The sequence below is a fragment of the Tetrao urogallus genome, assembly GCF_951394365.1.
Source record: "Tetrao urogallus genome assembly, chromosome: 1".
Classification (NCBI taxonomy): Eukaryota; Metazoa; Chordata; class Aves; order Galliformes; family Phasianidae; genus Tetrao; species Tetrao urogallus.
In genome coordinates, this window is record NC_136813.1 from 119,168,516 (window position 1) to 119,192,857 (window position 24,342).

At 41.8% G+C, this 24,342-nt stretch overlaps 1 protein-coding gene across 1 annotated transcript in view; it reads right to left on the bottom strand.

Annotated features, from left to right (window-relative positions):
• Positions 1-24,342, bottom strand: part of PRMT8 (protein arginine methyltransferase 8) — a gene marked incomplete at its 3' end in the record, with an annotated part of 61,647 nt that overhangs the window by 15,240 nt on the left and 22,065 nt on the right. Inside the window, exons 2-4 of the mRNA XM_079536863.1 lie at positions 14,541-14,726; positions 11,928-12,083; positions 1,135-1,198 (exon numbers count right to left, since the gene is read on the bottom strand). Coding sequence (XP_079392989.1) covers positions 1,135-1,198; positions 11,928-12,083; positions 14,541-14,726 — 406 coding nt within the window. The remainder of the gene's footprint in view (positions 1-1,134; positions 1,199-11,927; positions 12,084-14,540; positions 14,727-24,342) is intronic.

Sequence of the window (24,342 nt, forward strand, 5' to 3'; positions counted from 1 at the left end):
TTTACTTCCTTCTTTTTGTGAAGTAGCAGCCAAATACACTGGCTGCCTATTATAATCCATGCTACTGTTCTTTCTGATTATTTTTGCTGCATTTTTTTTTTTCTTTCCCAGCTTTATTTGAACAAACATATATTTATGAGAAACTCTCTTCACAAACATCTACCACTGTTTAGATGCTGCCAGTGACAGCAATAAAAATTAAGGCAGAAAACTAGTCCTGAATTTGTGCTTGCACAACACCGGAACAGGCACAGCTAAGAGAAAAGGAAAATGTTACAATCCAACTAATGTGATCTGTGTCGCTCTGCAGCAAATTCAATCTGTCTAAAAAGAGCACCTTTTAAAAAACTGTTTCACAGCCTCAGTTAAAAAAGCCTGATTTCTTCAGGTTACAAAAAGAGATATTTTGTGCTGTGATTTGGAGGACTGAAAACAAGGACTAGAACTAGCTGGATTTTTTTGATTGTTTGTTTAGTTTTTGATAGGTTGGGGAGATGTTTATATATATATATATTTAAATTGAAGTATTTCCACATCTTTGGAAATTTTACAGTTTCTGTTCAGGAGAGAAAAGTTCTCAGTGATACCACTATTCTGGCAATTAAATATTTTGATTGGTGTGTATGTGTATTTCAGTATGTTTTTTTTTTTTTTTTTTTTTTAAATACATTTTTGTGAGGTTGGAAGTAAGAAGAAGCAGTAATAAATCAGTATTGATTTGGAATACTTTTTGCTCAGAACATCATTTCAATTTTAATTTCTGAGTGTGCATGTGTGAATGAGTGCTGATTCTATTTAAGACATTAAGGTAGAACTGAAATGGCAGAATTCATTTGAAAGAGGAATTTTGTTGCTTGTTCAGCTCTACTATGTGACCTTCTTACTGCTTTGCTAAATAAAACTGCCATCTATCACTTCTGTTGTCTATGAGCCTTGAAGTAAGGGTAGAAGTAATTCCCCTTGTGAGGAGTTGCTCTAGTGTCTACAATGAGCACTTGTTTTATTTTTGTGATTATACAACTGAATAATGCAAAATTATAATTTACATACAGACCGCACAATATAAATTAACTAGGAAAATTAAAAAGCACTTTTATTTCTCCTGAAAAAAAAATATTTTGTAATATGCCTTACTGTTGTCCAAGTGGTTGGCCTTGATAATTTTTTCAGAGTAGTCAGATATACTTGAACATTCAATCTAGAAAAAAAAGAAGAAAAGAGGAAGGGTAATTAGACGTTACTGATATCAGATGCATGAATATATACAAAATCTACTGAAATCAGCAGAGCCTGTGCAGAACATTCAGTGACTGTTGAAGAGTAAATCAAACCTGTGTGTTCAATATCTTGAACAATTCTATCTTAATATTTAAACTGAAGTCTGTGCATAAGTTAAACTGGCTCATACAGAAAGGACTGTTTCTAAAATTGTTAAAATGTGGAAAAAAAGAGATCCTAACTACAAGTTTACTTAATATATAATCATAATGTATAATTTATTTTCACTACCTCAGATATCACCCTTCATTCAGAAACATCTCATGAAGGGAATGATGGTACATTTCCTCATACATTTTAAAATAAAATAGATTCAAGCTTTGTGAGTAATGTTAAAATTCAAACCATGGAAATATGGTCTGTTTCCAAAACAACTGCTTTTAATTGTTAAATTCTATCCCAATGCATGCTATTAAAAAAGAATAAAGAAATTTTACACAGAAGTCATTGAAATAATTTTATTTATAAATCATCCGTATCTACTTTTCTTTTCCTATGACCAACGTAGTGGAAATGCTAAGTCGTGGCTGGAAACAGTGATTGAGCACATGGTAAGAGGGCAGGGGCAACCCAAGGGAACATGCAATGGACCTGAGTGACTAGAACAGGTGGAGCCAGGCTCCATCCCTTCCCAGACCTCATTTAAAGGTTGGCAACAGAGATCCCTGTGTACCTTCAGGCCCTCTGAAAGGAAGCAGATTATTTTCCTATATTTCTGTGTCTTCTGCTGTTATATCTAACCAGATCCCCACTCCCTATAACTTAAGACCTTGCTACCTTGCCATTTTGTTACACTTTCTATCACATTGCTCTTAGCAAGCCAGGCAGGAGAGACAGCTGTATACATACTTAGGATGGATTATCTTAAAGGAATAACATGTTGGCTGGACACCAGGACCCATAATATCCCAAAGAAGGAACTCCTGGGATTCGTGAGTTTCCCTGAGTGCTGCTCAGATTATTTAAGAGTGGGGACCTATAAGTGACAATATCAAATCTCCTTCTAAGGTGGCAGAGTTGTTGAATAAATTAGATCAAACTTTCTCTAACAACAGAGACATCCACTGTGACATGTCTCCTACTACTAGCACATATCATTCCTCTGTGGAAGAACTAAAAGAGGAAAACAAGTTTTTAAAAGCTAGTAGCAAACAACTGGAAAACAAAACTACACTTCTGATAGGGGGAACTGCCCCATCTTCAACTGTCATTTTCCCTCTAAAAGTAAGAGGAGGTAAAGGCCCCAGATCTTTGGAACCTGGCTGAATCTAAAAAGAAAACTAATAAGACAAAAGCTCAAACAGAGGATATGGGCTCCCAAATCTTCTAGAGATAAGACCAATCATAACCCAAAAAACAAAGGAAGTCCAGGACAGACTGGTGAGTTTTCCACCTGAGGAATGGCCCCCTGCCCACACCATCTTAAATATGATGGCATGCCTGTGCATGGCTGCTGAGCTGAAGGGATCTGCTAGAACATTTTAGACAAAAACCAAATGAGTGTGCCAGAATGGCTGCTTAGGCTGTGGGATATAGGGGTGGAAAGCGTCACAGTGAGCAGGCCAGAAATTTCAAAGCTGGTGTTCATCACTACTCCCCCTGCCCTCAGGCAAAGGATTTATGCTGCAGTCCAGCACGATCAGGAAAATCCAGTGGTTAATGTGTAGAATCTCATGGCCAAATAAAAATTTCATTCCCATAAATACAGTTTATGGACTTCAGTGGAAGAACTCCAAACTTGCGTAAGAGTATTAGGTATGAAAGAGGCAGTCTGTGAGGACGTGTTTGAAAGTCCAGACCTAGTTTTCAATAGGGATAAGAGATCTCATCTTACAACAAACACCTGCCATACTGGTATGGCACACTGGTGTCTATACTAAGTCCCCTGGTGGCCTCAGAGGCCACTGTCCAACAGGCCGCCCAGTTAGTAGCCAATCAGAGGGAAACAGTGCTTGAGGGCCAGACACAATATTGGGATGTTGGAAGGGTCTGAGGTCTTACCCATAGCTAAAACTAGGAGGCCTGCACAATAGACATCACGACTGGGACTCATGCGAATAACCTCAAAACAGACAGTTCAATGATTTAATCCAGGATGGAGTTTAATTTGCAAAAATTGACCACCAGCTCAATCATGTTCTCCTCCAGCTATGGAAGCAGCTGGAGGAAAATAAAAAATTTCAAAACACCCCCAGAAAAGTAGGGTAAGAATTATTGAAGATGTTTTAATGGGAACACGGAACCTAGAAGATTTTATAGTTCCTAAAACAAGGAAAAGGCCTCCTGAAATGACTTGGGTGATTATGCCCAAGCCACATGAGAAAAAAAATTGGTGATTGTGCAACTACTTGCATGGTGGGGAAGGTCAGCCCCCCTGCAACTAGGGCACCCAGACAGGACCAGATGCCCTATGTAGAATTGGCTGTCTTGTGGTCCCAGAAAAATATACAAAGAGTGGTGGCATTAGTGGACACAGGCACAGAAACCTCAATTATTTATGGTGATCTGACTAAATTTCAGGGAGATGGAGTGATTGGTGGGTTTGGGGGCAGACCATCCCTGTAACCCAGACATGGTTGAAGTTTACGAGTTGGGTGTCTCCCGTCCTGGGAGTATAAGGTATCTATTTCTCCAGTCCTAGAATAAATAATGGGCATACACATATTATGGGATCTGACTCTCCACTGACTGTGGAAGAGTTCAGACTGAGAGAGAGATGTATTAGTATCCAGGTGGTACAGGAGAAGTTAAGAGGCCATGTGAAACATGAGCCTATCTGCCTGCCAGAGCTGTGCTGGTTTACTAATACAAAACAGAGTAGACTCCTGGGACAGCAAGAGGAAATCTCAAGAATGGTGCAAGAACTAGATGAAGAACTAGAAAAAGTGTGAATCAAGACTTGCACATAGCCTATGTAATTCCTCTATATGGCTGACATGGAAGTCATACAGCACATGGAGGATGACAGTGGATTACAGAGAATTCAGTAAGGTCACACCACTTGTGCACGCAGCCATACCCAATACCGCATCTCTCATGAACACATTCAGTAGGAAGATAGAAACCTATGATTGTGTCCTATATTTGGCAAATGCATTCCTTAGTATTCCCATCCATGAAGAATTGTAAGATCAGTTTGCATCCACGTGGGGAGGCAGGCAGTGACCTTTCAGGTCCTGCCATCCTTTCAGGTCACGTGCATTCACCTACATATTGTCATAACCTAGTGGTACATGACCTCGCCAATTAGAATAATCCTAATAACATCAAACTGTACCACTATACTGATGATCTCATGCTGATTTCTGACTCACTGGAGGCATTATGAAAGGCAGTAAGATTTGCTGACTACCTATCTACAAGAGAAAAGGTGGGCTATAAACCCACAGAAGGTGCAGGGACCAGGCCTGTTTGTGAAATTCCTGGGTGTAGTTTGATTGGGAAGGATCAGAGTACAACCCAGTGCAATAATAGACAGGGATCATGTGTTCCCAGTCCCTACCACACCAAAAGCAGCTGCTAGAGTTTTTAGGTGTATTGGGAGACTGTCATTCCTTTATACCCTGGAGTATAAAGGGGATGCCGGGGATGCTGCTGTTCTAGGGGATCCTAGATCCTCTATAAAGGCGGTGAGACAGAAAGCCCAGCTGAAGTGCTTTTATACCAACGCACACAGCCTGGGAAATAAACAGGACAAGTTGGAAACTGTGATGCGCTTGGAAAGTTATGACCTTGTTGCTATCACGGAAACATGGTGGGATGACTCCCATACCTGGAATACCACCACTGAGGGATATCTGCTCTTTAGAAGGGATTGGCAAGGTAGGAAGGGTGGGGGAGTTGCCCTCTATGTCAGAGAGTGGATAGACTGTGAGGAGCTTCCTCTGAGAAATGGTCAGGAACAGGTGGAGAGCCTGTGAGTTAGAATTAGGGATGGGTCTAACAAAGGTCAGCTGGTGATAGCAGTATATACTACAGGTCACCTGATCAAGGGGAGACTGTTGAGGAGGCTTTCTTGCTTCCAGTGCAGGGGGCTTTGTGCTCTGTTCGTGGAGTTCGTGGGCTCTTGTTCTGATGGGGGACTTCAACCATCCGGATATCTCTTGGAAAGACCACACGGTGAGCTGCAGGAGGTCCAGGAGGCTCCTGGAATGCATTGATGATAACTTTCTGGTCCAGGTATTGGACAGACCGACCAGAGGTGAAGCGTTGCTGGACCTGCTGCTCACCAATGCGGAGGAATTCATTGCAGGTGGTAAGGTTGGAGGCAGCCTGGGCTGCAGTGACCATGCCCTGGTTGAGTTTGTGATCTCGATGGATGTGGACCTGGCAAAGACTGGTGTCAGGACCCTGAACTTTGGTAGAGCGAACTTTAAGCTGTTCAATGGGCTGTTGGCCAAGATCCCCTGGGATGCTGTCTTTAAAAACAAAGATGTTGAGGAGAGCTGTCTACTCTTCAAGGATGCCTTCCTGAGAGCACAAGAGCTCTCCGTCCCTCTCAATAAGAAAGTGGACAGAGGAGATAGGAAGCTGGCGTGGCTCGGCAAGGACCTGCTGGCATGCTGAGGGCGAAGAAGGTGCATACAAGCTCTGGAAACATGGGCGTGTCACCTGGGAAAAATACAGGGATGCCGTCTGGATTTGCAGACGTGGGATCAGGAAAGCCAAGGTGCAGGCAGAACTGAACTTGGCAAGGGACATGAAAAACAGTAGGAAGACTTTCTACAGGTACATTGGCCAGAAGAGACAGGTCAAAGCGAGTGTACCTCCTTTGGTAAGTGTAAAAGGAGAACTGGTTTCAATGGACGAAGAGAAGGCTGAGGTACTGATTGAGTTCTCTGCCTCAATCTTCACTGGCGGCCAGAATTCCAGTACTTCTCACGTCCCTGAACCCTGCATCCATAAACCATAGGTGGAGACCGGGGCAGTAAATCCTCCCCCACTGTGAGGACAGAGCAGGTCCGAGACTGCCTCATGAGACTGAATGTGTACAAGCCTATGGAAACGGACTGCATGCATCCCAGGGTTCTGAAGGAGCTGGCTGAGGTGGTTGCCAAGCCGTCTCCATCATATTTGAAAAGTCGTGGCTGTCAGGTGAGGTCCCGGATGACTGGAGGAAGGGTCACGTCACTCCCATTTACAAGAAGGGGAGCAAGGAGGACACGGGGAACTACAGGCCGGTGAGTCTCACCTCTGTGTCTGGGAGAAAAAGCTTAACATGAGCCAGCAATGTGCTCTTGCAGCTCGGAAAGCAAATGGTGTCCTGGGCTCCATCAGAAGAGGGGTGGCCAGCAGTGAAAGGGAGGTGATTGTTCCCCTCTGCTCTGCTCTTGTGAGGCCCCATCTGGAGTACTGTGTCCAGATCTGGAGCCCCCAGTACAAGAAAGACAGGGAGCTGTTGGAGAGGGTCCAGAGGAGAGCCACGAAGATGATCGGGGGACTGGAGCATCTCCCCTATGAAGATAGGCTGAGGGAGCTGGGCTTGTTCAGCCTGGAGAAAAGAAGAAGGCTGTGAGGAGACCTCATTGCAGCCCTTCAGTACCTAAACGGAGCCTACAAACAGGAGGGGAATCAACTTTTTGAAAGGGTAAATAACAGCAGAACAAGGGGAAATGGTTTGAAGTTGAGGGAGGGAAGATTTAGGTTGGATGTCAGGGGCAAGCTCTTTACAGAGAGAGTGGTGAGGTGCTGGAACAGGCTGCCCAGAGAGGTTGTTGATGCCCTGCCCCTGCAGGTGTTCAAGGCCAAGTTGGATGGGGCCCTGGGCAGCCTGGTCTAGTATTAAATGGGGAGGTTGGTGGCCCTGCATGTGGCAGGGGGGTTGGAGATTCATGATGTTTGAGGTCCCTTCCAACCCTGGCCATTCTGTGTGATTCTGTGTGATTCTGTGACTTTATACTGACTCTCAAAGAAAGGCCAAACATGAGATTGGTGGAAAAAAAACAGAATGAGAGTCCTTCCAGCAAGCAAAAACAAGCTGTTAAACAGGCCCAGGTGCTGGGTATATTTGATCCTACCCTCCTGCCGAGGGTAAAAGCTGCTGGTAGGTCCAGTATCCCTTGTCTTGTTTGTCGTTCCAATCTGTCACCTCAGAGTTGGAAACCAGCTTGCCTTCTTCCAATTGCAAGGATTTAAGCCTGTGTCAGTGCACAATACTACTTTCACTATGAATCAGGTGTTGTGAGTCAAACCTACTGACCAGGTTTGTTTGTGATTACACTTGGTCTCTATTACTGCTTCTTTTTCTTTTTATCCCCTGTTGTATAGGGAAAGGTCTTTGGCCAGACACCCTCAGAGGGAGCCGTCACTTTCCTTTTACATAGCTTTACGATTAGAAGTCTTGTCCGTACCTACAACCATTTTTACTTATTCAGGTTTTCTGTCTGCATTCCCGTCTGTCTGCGTTCCCATCTGGTGTTTTCAGTTTCATTTTTTTACTTGTTTTTGATGATTCTTAAGGAAAAAAACAAACAAACAAACTTGGGTCTGGCTTTCCAAACTTTCTAGAGAAAAAAGGTCAATACAATCAAAAATTCTGTTTTATGAGCGACTACAAGTTTTTAAATAAAAAAAAAAAAAAAAAAAAAAAAAAGGAAACACAGAACAAGAATATGCTTAATTGTGTAGGTGAAGAAAGAGGAAACTAGATTCTTTGCCAGACTTTTCCCCTATTCTCTTTCAATTCAGTAATCTGCTTAAATTTGTCCAATTTTATAAAGCACTTGGATTTTGTGAAAGCTGTATGTTCCAATAAATAAAACCTCAATTTCTACAGCTGTGTTTAGTTTGTTGCATGTATATTCACTCATACTTTCATTATGCTTCTCAGACATCATCTTAATGCTGTATCTCCTCTTACGAGATATTTTTTATTTTTTTATACAGTCACTACTGTCACTGTAAATATTATTCATAGAACGGCCTGGGTTGAAAAGGACCACAGTGATCATCTAGTTTCAACCCCCATGCTATGTGCAGGGTCACCAACCTCTAGACCAGGCTGCCCAGAGACACATCCAGCCTGGCCTTGAATGCCTCCAGGAATGGGGCATCCACAACCTTCTTGGGCAACCTGTTCCAGTGCATCACCACCCCCTCTGTAAAAAAAACTTCCTCCTAATAGCTAACCTAAACCTCCCCTGTCTTAGTTTAATACCATTCACCCTTGTCTTATCACTATCCATTCTTATAAGCAGCCCTTCCCCTTCCTGTTTGTGTGCTCCCTTCAAGTACTGGAAGGCTGCAATGAGGTCTCCCCGCACCCTTCTCTTTTCCAAGCTAAACAAGCCCAGTTCCCTCAATCTTTCCTCATAGGAGAGGTGCTCCAGCCCTCTGATCCTCTTAGTGGCCCTCCTCTGGACCCAGTCTAAGAGCTCCACGTCCTCCCTGTACTGGTGGCCCCAGGCCTTGACACAGTACTCCAGGTGGGGCTCGCAGGAGCTGAATAGAGGGGGACAACCACCTCCCTCTCCCTGCTGGCCACCCTTTTTTTTAATGCAGCCCAGAACATAATTGGCCTTCCGGGCTGCAAGTGCGCTCTGCTGGCTCGTGTCCAGCTTCTCATCCACCAGTATCCCCAAGTCCTTCTTCACAGGGCTGCTCTCAAGGAGATTTTCCCCCAATTTGTATAAATACCTGGGGTTGCCCCAACCCAAGTGCAGCACTGTGCACTTGGCCTTATTGAACCTCATTATGTTTTCATGGACCCACTTCTCCAGCCTGTCCAGGTCCCTCTGGATGTCTTCCCTTCCCTCCAGTGTATCAACCACACCACTCAGCTTGGTGTCATCTGCAAACTTGCTGAGAGTGCACTCAATGCCATCATCTATGTCATTGATTAAGATGTTGAAGAGCACTGGACCCAAGTCCGACCCTTGAGGGACATTGCTTGTAACCGGCCTCCATCCTGACACAGAACCATTGATCACAACCCTTTGGCTGTGTCCAGCCAGCCTAATCCATTGAACAGTCCATCCTTTAAATCCATACCTCTCCAGTTTAGAGAGAAGGATGTAGTGAGGGACCCTGTCATAAGTTTTGCAGAAATCCAGGTAGATGACATCCATCGCCTTTCCCCCCTCCACCAAAGCCATCGCTCCATCATAGAAGGCCACCAGATTGGTCAGGCAAGATCTGCCCTTGGTGAAGCCATGCTGGCTCTCTCAAATCACCCCTTTATCTTGTACGTGCCTTAACATAGCTTCTAAGAGGATCTGCTCCATGATCTTCCCAGGCACAGAGATGAGGTTAACCGGCCTGTACTTCCCTGTGTCTTTCTTTCTCCCTTTCTTAAAAATGGGAGTAATGTTTCCCTTTTTCCGGGGACTTAATCTGGACTTCGTCTGGATAGCCATGATTTTTCAAATATGATGAAGAGTTACTTAGCAACCACATCAGCCATCACTTTCAGAACCCTAGATGGGTATCATCCAGCCCCATGGACTTATACACGTTCAATTTCATGAGGAGGAGGGCTTGGACTTGTTCCACTGTTACAGTGGGATAGAAACCACTCCCCACACCCTCACCTAGAGGCTCATGGTCCTGGCAAACATGGGAAACCTGATCACCCATGAAGACTGAAGCAGAGCACTCATTGAGTACCTCAGCTTTTGCTATGCCTGAGGAAGCCAGCTCCCCGTTACCTTTCATCAGAGGGGGGATGCTCTCCTTGGCCTGTCTCTTCCTACCTGTGTACCTTTAGAACGCCTTCTTGTTATCTTTTACATCCACCGCCAAGTTCAGCTCCATCTGCGCCTTGGCATTCCTAATCCTATCTCTACACACACGGACAACAGCCCTGTATTCCTCTCAGACTACACAACCCTGCTTCCATTTTCTGTACATTTTCCTCTTATCCCTTAATTTGAACTGCAGGTCCTTGCACAGCCACGAGCCATATATATATATATATATATATCTCCATAATATACAAAGGAAATATCCCCATATTTCTATTCGCTCCCTGGGCTGGATCCTCATCACTGCTTTTTTTTAATATAAATCAGATAATGTCTACCATGTGTCTTGATATTACGTGTCCGTTTAACTCATTAACTATACAATGTCGTTTGTGTGAATGTTCAATGAAATTGATTTGAAATTGGTCTGAATTTTATATGACTAAATTTTATATGACTAAATGCAATGGATAAGACAAGGTTTTCAAGGGATAATTGAATATATTTTTCCATCCACTTCCCACTGACAAGCATAAACAGGCCTTCCCATCATATCTTTATACATCTTCCAGCAGCTCCCTAGTTGGGACCTACTGTGATATCTTTGTTATCTTCCACGATGGCTAGGGTTTTGGAGCACATGAAGAAAGAACAGCTGAGGAGACAAGTTCTGTTTCTTCTATAGAAGGCAAACCTGAGGGGTCATCCAATAGTTATCTTCAACTATCTAAAAAGGACTTGCTGAGAAAAAAATGTCAAACATTTTTCAGAACTGAACATTGACAGAACAAAAGGCAGCAGTTATGACCTGTGGCAAGGGAAATTTCCCCTAACTGTAGCAATAGAGTAAGTGCTGAGAGAGAATTTAGAGTCTCCATCCATAGATGTTCTTGAAACTAAGCTGCACAAGGACTTGAGCAACTTGATACAGCTTCATATTTAACTCTGCTTTGAGCAGGAGGTTGGATAAGAGAATTCCAAAACTAAATATTTCTGAATAGACGACTCTATGATTTGCACATCCTGGAGACCCTGAAATGATTTTAGCAGTTTGGCTGAGTAGCAAAGAACATCCAACAGTGGTTTAGAGGGAACAAGAAGAAACAGATAGGACTATGGATGAATTCGAACCTGAAGACGGGAAAAGGGGATAAAAATAGTGATTTCGGTATCACGGTAGCCAGAGAACCAACACTCTGCATTTGTCAACAGTGCCCATAACACACTGAAAAATCAAATCTAACTTTAGAGAAGGAAACAGTAACAACTCAGTTCTGTGTAATAATTCCTGTCAAACATTTGCTTTTAATAGGAACACTCACAGTTTCCAGTGGAAATCTTTGCTAAAAGGACCGTAGAGTTAAATTTGAATTTGAAAGTGATTTCCACTTCCATGGTTCTGAAATGTCTGCTTTTCCAGCACAAATACAACTCTGTAGCTTGATAGGTGACAAGTTCATGGTGACGTAGCTCTTGTGACAAGAATATTAAAGCTAAGTTCCTTTGAGTGCTAAGCTTTCCTGGCTTCTCAGCTCTAGTGCTGAACAGTCTGTGATTGAGCTGACACTTCAGTGAGCTTTATAAATGCTTGAACTCAAAAGAAATTCGAAGGAAACCAAAAGAAACCTGTGAAAAGTATTTTATTTTTTTTTTACTGGTTGAATTGTCTGGCAGTGAATTGTCTTGGAAATATGGGTATGTAGCAGATAATTGAAGATTCACTTTCCCCCCCTTCCCCCAATGTACACAAAAATAGCAAGCACTATTTCTTGATTTTAAAAGCGTATACTACTGTAAGTCCTAGAAAACTTCAGACCTCCACTGAAGACTCTGTAATTCAAAGCTTGAAAGGGAGAATTACAAACCAAGACAAGCAAGAAATAGAAATCAGTGCAAATCCATTTTGCTTGTTTCTCTCTCAGGCATAATTTGCAAACAAACTATGAATATGAGGGAAAGTATTCTTACCCCATATACCTTCTTGGCTCCTGCCTTTGCAGCAAACATGGAGAGGATTCCTGTGCCACTTCCAACATCAAGGACAATCTTATCTTTAAAAACATGCTTATTGTGATACATTGAGTTTCTGTAAGTTAATGTACGCACTTCATCCTTTAACATTTCCTGTGTTGAAAAAAAAGCATAATGTTATTATTTAAGTGCTTATTTATATTCAACATTGCTGCTGAATTAGTTACCTTATTGTAATTTAAGAATTATTAGCAACCTGAAGAGTTTTCCAAGTACTTTGGAGTGCGTGCATCAAAGCTATTTTAAAAGGCAATCAACTTAGGAGTGAATTATTAAGAATAAGCATGATGTCTTTCATACAATTTTATTTCTATAAATATTGTATCACTCTTACAAATGGCAAACAGAACTTAATCTGATCACAGCAGTGATATGAGTGTAGACAGAAGCAATAAAGAAAAACAAACTTTTTCCTATGTTGTGAACAACCTAGAACCTCAACTTTCTCCTTGAGCACAAGCGAATAATTCCATAAAACATTATAAGAAGGCATGAGCCTTGCAGAAAAAGGTGAAGCTAGTCTACAGTAGAGCTTGGAAATAGTGTTCTGTTTTTGGAGCTCTGTTTCTACTCCTTTGTTCACTCGTTCATTCATAGGACCAGTTTTGAATTAGAATGAATAGACTGGAACAACAGTACTCTGGGATGAATCCCAACAGGCATGATAAGTTTAAGAACAATCCACTGATAAAATAAGTTCCTTACAGTTTTGGTGTTCCGGAACAGAAAGTTGCTGCTTCCACAGTCATGATCCACCATATCACAGGACAAGGCCTATCACTAATACTAAAGACTGAGGCAAAGAAAGACATTTTCTGCCTTTTCATTATCACCATTTTTCAGGTGACCAGCTTCATCCAGTAACAATCCAATATTTTCTTTTGAGCTCCTCTTACTATTAACGTACTTTTTTATTATCTGAAACACTGCTGGTTAGTTTTAACTCTGGCTGAGCTTTGGCCTTTCCTGTACTCTTCCAGCAAACGTGAACTGCAGCTCTGTAATCTTCCTGTGTGGCCTTATTTTGCTTAGAGACGTTCGTTTTTGGCTTGAGGAGTTCTCTCTTCAACAAAACTGATCTTAAGCCTCATTGACTTGACTTATAGCACACTGTGATTGCCTGCTCCCCCGTTTTTAAAAGGTTGTCCTTAGAAAGGGATCAGCTCACCCTAAGCCATCAAAAGCAAATTCCCACAGAACTCTACTAACTCACTCCCTGAGTTTCTCTCTCTAATTTATTAGAGAGTTTCTCTCTAAAGAAGAGAGTTTCTCTCTTAAAATCCAGAGTAACAACTCTGCTCATCATTTTTCTCATTTCACCAAAAATTTTAGACTCAATCGTTTTGTTGTTGCTTTTGACTGAACTGTATTGTATTCTCTATCTAAAGGTCTTCTCTATTCACAAACAGTGAGTCTAGGAGGACACCTTTCCTGGCTGGTTCACTAAATACTTGTGAGAAAAAGTTATCTTCAAAGTACTTCAGAAATTTCTCAGCAGTGCAGTATTCCTGAACAAAATTGAAATCTTCTGGAAGAGCAAGGGCAACCAATCCACAGATTTCTCCTAATTGAATAAAATAACCAATCAGTACTATCACCCTGGTTGAATGAACAATAATTCAATATCAATAAATCCCGCATGACATCATCTTATTTATCCATACCCCTCTCAACCACATCATCTCTTAACTAGAAATTAAAAGAGACCTCTAGAAGTCCTCTAGTTTGTCTGGTTGAGGCTGAATAACCTAGAACAGATTTCTCAGAGCCTCATTCAGCCAATTTTTGAAAATGCCTAAGGATGGACACTCCACAACCAGCATTTGACTAACCTCACAGTGATGATTTTTACCAATTAAGTTTGTTGGTAACAGGACAGCCTGTTGCCTCTTGTGCTTTAATTACTAGAGTAGTGGAAATAGTTATGTGATTGTGAAAAATGCTACTGTATGTTATATTGTAGCTTTTTACAGGCTAGTCTTTAAGTTTCCTTCCTCTTGAGTCATGTAATTTATTAGTGATTTCTTTAGACTTCATCCACAGACAACTTTTTGCTTGTAAACGTGAATTTTCTAGATGCTATTGGGCTATATGTTCCTATTAATGCAACCTGTACATTCAAATAACACGTCAGGAGTAAAAAAAATCACTTGGCTTCGTATGTCAGTTAAGTAACTTTCCTGCCATTATCTGTAATCAAATATTCAAGAGAACAAAAGACCTATGTTAACAATGAGGTAGTTTCCATTTGTGATCAGGTTAGTTTCCAGTCCTCATAAACATACTAAATTAATGTGCTCAGATAAGATCACCATTGTACAAATAGCTCTGTGGAGATCTTGTTTAAGGATTCGAGTGGGACAGACGGTTGAGTATGGATCTCTGGAGAAGTGGCACCTGACCAGTTCATTCACTGTTTTGAAGAAAAGCTGAGAAACAACAATCATTAGGAAGTGGCAAGGGATAAATGATAAATCACAGACAACTTTGTGGAGTTTTTTTTGTTTTTGTTTTTCTAAAATAATTACTGAGATAAAAAATAAATATTACCTCATGAATTCCGAAGTGCGCATAGGAATCAAAGTAATAATCTCTGGATGTCATCTCTTCTGGACTGAGGAGCTTTGCCATTTTGCCTCGGCCTGGACAGCCTGGTTGCAATGGGACATGTACGACAGACTGAACTGGCTTTGGAACGACAGTAGGCTGAGGAGTCTGGGATGGCACAGAGCAAACCTAGAAGAATACAGAGTGTTGTTTGTTAAGGTACATCATTAAAAGAGGGTATTTCTCTCAATGCCTAGTGTAGTGATATTGTAACTAGCTAAGAGGCAGTAGCACCAAAGACACCTGGGCTATCATAAGAGAAATCTAAGAAAATGGATTCTTTCTATTCTGAGCTCTTATTTGCTCTGTCTTGAAAATTTTCCTTAATGGCTTTTTCTTTTGCACAAAGTCACTGGAAAATACTGGCGTTGACTGAAGTGAGTGACTCGAAACATGCTCAAAATAACATTGACACACAACAGTTAAGAGCCAGCTTTTCTCCCTTAGGGTCACACTTTTCTAGCAAATGACCACAGCCTTGTGAGAGGCAAGTTGTCGTAACTAAATAGTTCCCCCACAATGAAAGGGTTTTTAGCCCTGTGTTGCTGACGTGAAAGGCAGGATTCATAATAGATTCTTAATTGTAAGGTGACGTATCTGGCTCTATAAATGAGGCAGGCCTGAGAAAGTTTGAAATATCTGAAAATCCCTATCACTCTCTAAAAATCTATCAGCATGTTCAGAAAGCAGCGTTAGGAGCTATGTGGAATATATTACTGTACTGGATGTGACTGGGATGGAGTTAACTTTCCCCACACCTGCCCATATACTGCCATGCTTTCCTCTTTTATCTAGAATAGCTTTGATACAGTACTAATGTTTTGGCTATTGCTGAGCAGCATCAAGACTGTCTCTCTAAATTCCCATTCACCAAAGGCGAGAGATAGGCAAGAGACAGGGAGAGAACTTGGTCTGTACAGCTCACCTAAAACTAAGGAGATATTATATATTGTGCGACATCATCCTCTTCAAAAAGAAGAAGGAAAGAGGGGGAAAGGGAGATTCTCATTGTGAAAGTGTTTACCCTTCTGACCAACCACTACAAACACCAAGGCTTTCTTTCACAAGACATGACTGAATATCAATTGATGTTGGGAAATAGTTTTTTTCCACAGGACCTTTTTTTTTTTTTTTTTTTTTCCCCTCCCATTTAACTACTCCTTTTCTAAAAACTTGATTTTTTTCTTCTGTTCATTGTATTTTATCACTCACTTTCTGAGACAGGGGAGGTGAGAGAGAAGCATGTTATTTAGTTAGACATGCTGTTAGTTGCTAAAGAATCACAGTTACCTCTTAATTTGTTTTACTATTTTAGAGAGTCATGTGGTACCAACATGCTCTGGACTACTGCATTTTGTTTCTCCTTGGTATCACACTTTCAACAGAAAACTTCCAAAAGAGCCAGAATTGTCACACTACCTTGACTCAGATCTGACAGCTGCAGTCACTAAATCAAAAGACAGAAAGTTTCACAAACAATTAAAATGAAACGATAATAGTCAAGTCTATGAGTGCATCTCCATCTTTCATCCTTAACATGAAAATTATGAAAACTTAGATGGAAGAAAAAATTAGAGCTTCACATGTGCACTAAGTGATTTGCAAATAATGGCTAAACAACTTCAGGTATTGAGAAAGACAATCCCACTTAAACTTTCTTTTCTACTTTCTTCTGATTTTCAAACTCAGAAGTTTACCAGTGGGGACCAGATTTGCCTCAGCCTCTCCAAGGCAATTTTTAAAAAATTGCCCTATATTCTATACTATGAAAATGTAAGACATCATTCTCTTGTACTCTCTATGAATAGCATCAATTAGCCTAGTTTAGTTTACTTCTATATATATAAAAACAAACCCACACTTTTTCCCAGTTCCTTTGAAGACTTAAGTGTGTCAATTTCTGATGGTTTCTTTGGTCGGTTTGGGAGAAAGGAATACAAGTACTTCATGTTCCTGTAACACCTTTTGTACCAGAAGATCCAGGAGTGTCTTCTTTTCTATGTCTAAGTTTTTACTCCATCTCATTGACTTCACCCTTGTAAAGAATATAGTAGTTGCCAAATTATATTTTCATTTTTATCTTATCTAGTTCTGTCAAGATGTGTTCCAAATTCAATCCTGATACTTTTACTTACTTACTTTTATAATCTACTATTTTTCTCCACCAGTGTACACATTATTGAATCTTTATTGAATTTTTTATTGAATCATTTACTTGCCCTGCAGTCCTTTCTGAAATTTTCTGCTGAATTACAAAGATTTCAACGGTAGATGTTCCACACTGCATTTTAATTTAATGCGGACTCTATAAGGTCTTATGCTTTTCTCCTAAATATTATTCTCTGCATCTTCTTATAAGCACAAAACGTAATTTTAATGTTCACATAATTTTCCACTGTGTTACTCTCTTAGGCGAGAAAGACACCAGATACATCACAGGCACTTGCACAAGAGCTATCTACTGGAGATTAAGGGGTACTACTGAGCACTGAGTATGCCTACTGCCAACGTATGGACTGGATGGGAAGACACTGAGTTACTTTGAAAAGTGTCTGAATGGCTGGGCCCAGAAAGCATTGGTCAGCGGCATAAATTCTAGTCAGAGGCCAGTAACTAACAGAGTTCCCAAGGTGGGAAGAGTACTGTTTAACATCTTCAATAATGATGTAGAAAGCATGACTGAGTGCACACTCAGTAAAACTGTTGGTGATGCAAAAACAGGGAGTGGCAGACAAACTTTAATCCAGAGGGACCTTGACCGGCTGGAAAAATGGGTTGACAGTCATCTTATAAAGCCAGTTTGAAGCCCAGGCTCTGGGAAGGAACAAATCCAGAAACACTGGGGGCTGCCTGGCTGGAAAGTAGGTTGGCAGAAAACGATCTGGGGGTCCTGAAAAACACCATGCTGAGCATGAATCCGCAATGTGCGCTTACTGCAAAGAAGGCCATTAGGATCCTGGGCTGCATTAGGCAAACTATTGCCAGAGGGTCAAGGTAGATGATACCTTCTTTTCAGCAATGGTTTTGCCTGAGCTGAAGTGCTGTATACAGCACTGCTGGGTGCCTCGGTTCAAGAGAGATGAACACACACACTAGAGAGTCCAAGAAGGACATTAGATCCTTCTCCTCCCTCTTCAGATACTGCATGACTTGTCTACTTTTCTACTCCACTTCTTTGTTAACACACAATATCTGTCTATACAGCCTAGAACCTGGTGCTTTACAGATAACAGGAAAAGTTTCCAGTCTCAGGATTTCTACCATAAGGGAATTTGGCCATATATTGATTTAATAATCCTCCAGATGGATAGTGTCTGTACTTCTCTGGTCTTCCTTCCATGCACTATGTGTGAATGATGAAAAGGGAAAATCATTTGTCTTCAGAACTGTTTTTAAATCAATCATGTCTTGAAGTTGTTCCTGTTAAGAATAAATTTGTCTTTTCAGAGACTGAAAGCGGTGTATTTACAGATACGGATGTGCACATACGAATACTTGGCCAGGCCACAGTAGTGACCTCAGTAGAATTTCCTATTGATATTGAAATTCACAGGAACACTGAACCTGAGAATATTTAAAAATTATAGTTGACCATTGAGACTGAGCTTGGGAACACATTTATGAACTCAGGTTTGTTGGATGTCAAGGAAAACAGGACAGGCACAAAGAAAATGACGTAACAGTAAAAGTGCATTTGTAAAAAATCCAAATGTCAAAAAAAATTCTGTACTTTAATACTTTATGCATAAAGTATATGTGAAGGTCACAGCATATTACAAATACAACTGTAGTGGAACTGAAGAGAAAATGGTAATGGAAGCATTCATTACTTCAGATTTCCAACAACAGCAACTATAGCCGAGTGTGGCAACAATACTGCGCTCGCCATCAGGAAATTCATACCCATTTCCAGTTTTGTCATTAGCTTGGGTGAAACCCAAGGTTCTACACTTGAAGTAGAGTTATCCCATAGATACAGACTGAGAAACTGACTGCATAGCAATCTTGCATAGCAGTCCTGACGAAAAGCATTTTGAGTTTACAGGGTGGGGGTTGTGAAGCTAGGTTAAAAACGCTTTATTATGCTTCCTCGCTACATAAGAGAGAAAATGCATAATTAGCTACATTAAATGTAATGTGGTTAAACTGCGTGAAATTACTGATCTCCCTGTGTGATATGATATGATATGATATGATTAAGACTCCATCTTTGATTCTGTGTCCAGTTCCGAGTCCGCCTGTCTCAAAAGGGAGTTGAATACATTGGAGACTGCACAGTGGAATATTACTAAGATGGTCTGCTATGGTGCAAAACCTCTGAGGAAATCTGGGCTTGTTGAATATGGTGAGGAAGAGGTAAAACACTCGGTAGTGGCTTATGAGTAGCTGTACGGATTGCTAATAAGATGACAATGTGAAACTCTTCTTGATAATGTCAGATGATGTGAACAGTTGCAGGTCACGCCCTGGGCAGTTCAGATTCACTGTTGGCAAAAGAAGGGTCTCACTGCATAAAAAAGTCTGACCGTTTGTGCTTTATACATCAAGGAAAGAGATTTTCTTTCATCTGTCAGTGATATGTGAGTCGCTAAAAAGAAGCATACATGAAAAAGAGAAAAAAATTTCCTGCTGATAAAATCCTTCTCCCTAAAATATTTTTTTGGGGGAAAGAAGATAAAATGAAGGTGCTGCTGTGGTGATTTCAGTTGAAGTGGGCAAGAAGGGCTTCAAACATAGACAATTTGGCATAATTTCAAGTACGAGATAAGGGCAGTTATCTCCAGTTAAACTGCATGGACTGGAAATCAAAGGATGAATAAATAAAGGAAAAGAAAATATGAATAAAAAGGCAGATCTGCCGGAGAGCTGGCAGAAGAGAACAGGTAGAGAAAGGGAATGAACGTGTAGTGAAGATCTTTATGGGGAGGCACAAGCTAGGCATGATAGGCAGTGGTAGGTAGGCTGAAGGCACACACTCTGTTTAGTGGTCTCCCAAACCTCTTTTTTATCCCCACTGTTTTTCTCAGAAATGCCACTATTTCAGATACAGTAGTACAGATACTTCTCATTGCCTGCAATTTGACCATGTTCATTCTGAAGATTCTGAAGTGAAGTCTCTGACACTGTGTATTTTAATATCTGCTTTTATTCCCTCTGACCTTTAGCCTTTGTCATGCACTTCTTTGCTGACTTTTTTTTTTTTTTTTTTTTTTTTTTTTTTTTTTTTTTTTCCCAGTACATCATCTTTTTATTGTCTTCTTCATGAACACTAATAGTTTTCAAGCTTCTCTTGGACATCACTACAGTTTTCAAGCACCAATGTTTAGGTTGAGAGAGGAAGTATTTATCAAAAGCTAAGGCGACCGGACATACTTCATCATGGCCACAAGTCAAAAAAGCAATTATCAGCACCCAGATAACTCAGTGTAAAACTATGGAAACTTAGACATGAAATGAACTCATAATTGCTTATGGCAAATGGAACATCACGCAACTACCCTGACCCTTGTGGATTCATCACTAGAATTTTCATGCTTTTCTAAGACTCTTCACTTTATATATCAACAGCTATTCTATTGTGTCAATCAGTCAAAAAAGGAAAACCGCATTTGAATTTAACCAAAATGTTGTGTTATGTTAATATTTTTAGTATTACCTTATTGTTTCATTATGAGTGATAAATTTATAAAAATTTGTAAGTAGGCCATCTAAAAGATTCTGCTGGAAGACAGTTCTGTTCCAAGAATTTCTATAAAGGCCACCAAAATTGGTTCTCTGACAGGTTAGAGACCAGTTAGGATATTAGGACGTCTCGAAGAGCTAAGAGGGCTGTTGAGAATTGGATTTACCTCTCTCAGCAGAGATACATAAAGGCATAATATCCTGGTATGTTAAATGTTGGCCTGCATAAGTCATTATACAACCTTCAATTACCAGCCAACTGTTTGAATAATTCCAAACCACATCCATTCCAAAGAGACAGCAAGGTGCCTTTGGACTTTGGTTGTAAAGTTGTCTTCAAGTTATGAAGAATCTAAAGGATAGTATACAGAATCACAGAATCACAGAACTGTAGGGGTTGGAAGGGACCTCCTGAGATCATCGAGTCCAACCCCCCTGCCAAAGCAGGTTCCCTACACCAGGTAGCACAGGTAGGCATCCAGGCAGGTCTTGAACATCTCCAGAGAAGGAGACTCCACCACCTCCCTGGGCAGCCTGTTCCAGTGCTCCGTCACCCTCACTGTAAAGAAGTTCTTGCGCATGTTTGTGTGGAACTTCCTATGCTCCAGTTTCTGGCCATTTCCCCTTGTCCTGTCTCCACTCACCACTGAAAAGAGTCCGGCCTCGCCATTCTGCCCCCCACACCTTAGATATTTATAGACCTGGATCAGGTCCCCTCTCAGTCTCCTTTTCTCAAGGCTGAACAGACCCAGTTCACTCAGCCTTTCCTCATAGGGGAGATGCTCCAGGCCCTTCACCATCTTCGTGGCCCTCCGCTGGACTCTTTCCAAAAGATCCCTGTCTTTTTTGTACTGGGGAGCCCAGAACTGGACGCAGTACTCCAGATGAGGTCTTACCAGGGCAGAGTAGAGGGGGAGGATCACCTCCTTTGACCTGCTGGCCACGCTCTTTTTAAAGCACCCCAGTAAGCCATTGGCCTTTTTGGCCACAAGGGCACACTGCTGGCTCATGGCCAACCTGTCGTCCACCAGGACACCCAGGTCCCTTTCCGCAGAGCTCCCCTCCAGCAGCTCATCCCCCAACCTGTACTGGTGCATGGAATTATTCCTCCCCAGATGCAAGACTCTACACTTGCTTTTGTTAAACCTCATCTGGTTTTTTTCTGCCCAGCTCTCCAGCCTATCCAGGTCTTGCTGAATGGCAACACAGCCTTCAGGCGTGTCAGCCAATCCTCCCAACTTCGTATCATCGGCAAACTTGCTGAGGGTGGCCATTATCCCCTCATCAAGGTCATTGATGAAGATGTTGAACAAGACCGGACCCAGCACAGACCCCTGAGGAACACCGCTAGTTACAGGCCTCCAACCGGACTCTGCACCACCAACAACGACCCTCTGTGCTCTGCCAGTCAGCCAGTTCTCAACCCACCTCACTGTCCACTCATCTATCCCACACTTCCTCAGCTTTGTTATAAGGACATCATGGGGGACAGTATCAAATGCCTTGCTGAAATCAAGGTAGACTACATCCACTGCTCTCCCCCTATCCACCCAGCCAGAGACAACATCATAGAAGGCTACCAGGTTGGTCAAGCACGACCTCCCCCTTGTGAACCCGTGCTGACTACTCCTGATAACCTCCTCTTCTTCCAGTTGTCTGGAGATGACATCCAGTACAAGCTGTTCCATCACCTTTCCAGGGACAGAGGTGAGGCTGACTGGCCTATAATTGCCTGGGTCTTCCTTCTTGCCTTTTTTGAAGACTGGGGTGACGTTGGCTATCTTCCAGTCTTCAGGCACCTTCCCCGTCTTCCAAGACTTCTCAAAGATGACCGAAAGCGGTTCAGCAATCATCTCTGCCAGCTTCTTCAGCACCCGTGGATGAATCCCATCGGGTCCCATGGATTTCTGAACATTGATGTTGCCTAGGCGCTCCCGGACCACCTCTTCCCTGACAGAAGGGGGGTCTTCCATTCCCCAGATCCTCTCACTAATCTCCAGGGTCTCAGATTCCCTAGGGGGAGCTTTTTCACTGAAGACAGAAGCAAAGAAGGCATTCAGTATCTCCGCCTTCTCAGCATCCCCCGTTACCAGAACACCCCCGTCACTTAGCAGGGGAGCCACATTCTCCCTAGTCTTCCTTTTACTGTTAATGTACTTGAAAAAACCTTTTTTATTATCCTTTATCCCCTTTGCCAGATTTAATTCCAGGCGGGCTTTAGCCTTCCTTGTCGCATCCCTGCAGACCCTGACAACATTCCTGTATTCTTCCCAAGTAGTCAGACCCTTTTTCCACATTTCATGGGCCTTCTTCTTTCCTTTGAGTTTGTGCACGAGCTCCTTGCTCATCCACACAGGTCTCCTGCCACCCTTTCCCGATTTCTTCCTCACAGGGACGCACTGATCCTGAGCTTGGAAGAAGAGCTGCTTAAATGCTGACCAGCTCTCACAGGCCCCCTTGCCTTCCAACACCCTAGCCCATGAGACAGCTCCAAGTAGGCCCCGAAAGAGATCAAAGTTGGCTCTCCTAAAGTCCAGGATAGCAATCCTACTTTTTGCTTTACTTCTTCCACTCAGGATCTTGAACTCCACCATCTCGTGGTCACTACAACCCAAGCTGCCCCCGACCTTTACTTCCCTGACAAGCCCTTCTCTATTAGTGAGAATAAGGTCCAGCAGTACCCCTCTCCTCGTCGATTCCTCAACCACCTGCATCAGAAAGTTGTCTTCAATACAAAATATTTTTCAGTGTAATGTGGTAAGTACTTCTCCAGAGAACTCTGCCAGTTTCAGTGATACTATGATTCTATGTGATATAGTGAATAGGTATGTCTGATTAAGCTTTTAAAAGGAAATAGTATTTTTATACATTCTTGTACCAGAGTAATTTGACAAATGTAGCCAATGTGTTAACAGGTAATGATTATGTTGAGAGAAGTGAAAGACTGTTGCTTGCATTTTCTTGTTGAGTGCTCAGAGGAGAGAAGAGGTATATATTTGTATGAAGAGCTCAATCCCTTTAATTCCCTTCTTCAAAAGCCATAAATGGGCAGTGGATAATACGTTTGGATGCGCAGTGTATCGGAAGGAAGGTGAAGGAATACTCTCAAAAGCATGTACCCAATTTTTGTTGAAATGAAATGCGTATTACCAGCTTCAATACTGTACCGTCACTTTCTATATCTTTGTGATAGCTTTTAAGGAACTTTCACTTCCGTGCCTCTGTTGCAGGAATCTGAGATGGGATTTCTGTATTCAGATGACAGACCTGTTTCGTCTGCATTGCATTTCTCTACTGCTGCATTGCAGACTGGGATGAAGATCAAATAAGTAAAAAAAATATTTTCATTCAAACAAGCTGTTTTGTTGCTTTGTAAGTATATCTTGGTAGGTTTTTTTTAATTCACAGGTAACATTCTGTGCTTTAGCTTTTAAATTCTTGTGCTATATAGGTTCACAGTACTTCAGCTAGATAACTGATGAAGTTGCAAAGTTGCAACAATTGAGATGCGTGCTCTCCCCACTCTTTTTTTTTTTTAATTTTCCCACTGACATGTGGAGGCCTTATAGTGGCCTGCCTGTGTCTGAAGTGGACGGGAAAGCTGGAGAGGGACTCTTCTTCAGGGAGAGTAGTGATAGAACAAGAAATAGTATCTTTAAACTAAAGGAGGGTAAATTTAGATTATGCATTAGGAAGAGGTTACCCAGAAATACTGAGGAAGTGTTTGGGCCAGGCTGAATGGTCTTTGAGCAACCTGATGTAACCGAAGGTGCCCCTCCCCATGGCATAGGAGTTGGAATTAGATGATCCTTAAGGTCCCTTTAAACCCAAACCTTTCCATAAAAAAAGCCTCGTATCTATTCTGAACTGCAGATAACTGAATACGATGCAACTGTAAATCTACCCTTTACTGTTTCCCAGTAGCCAGACAGACTCTTTAAGGGGGAGGAACAGGTAGTCCCCTTTTGCTGTAAAATGAACCAGAGGGAAAGAAGACCAGCCTGGTTGAAAAGGGAGCGTTTGCTGAGGCTCTGGGAAAGGAAGACATCTTTGGAAGAAGGGT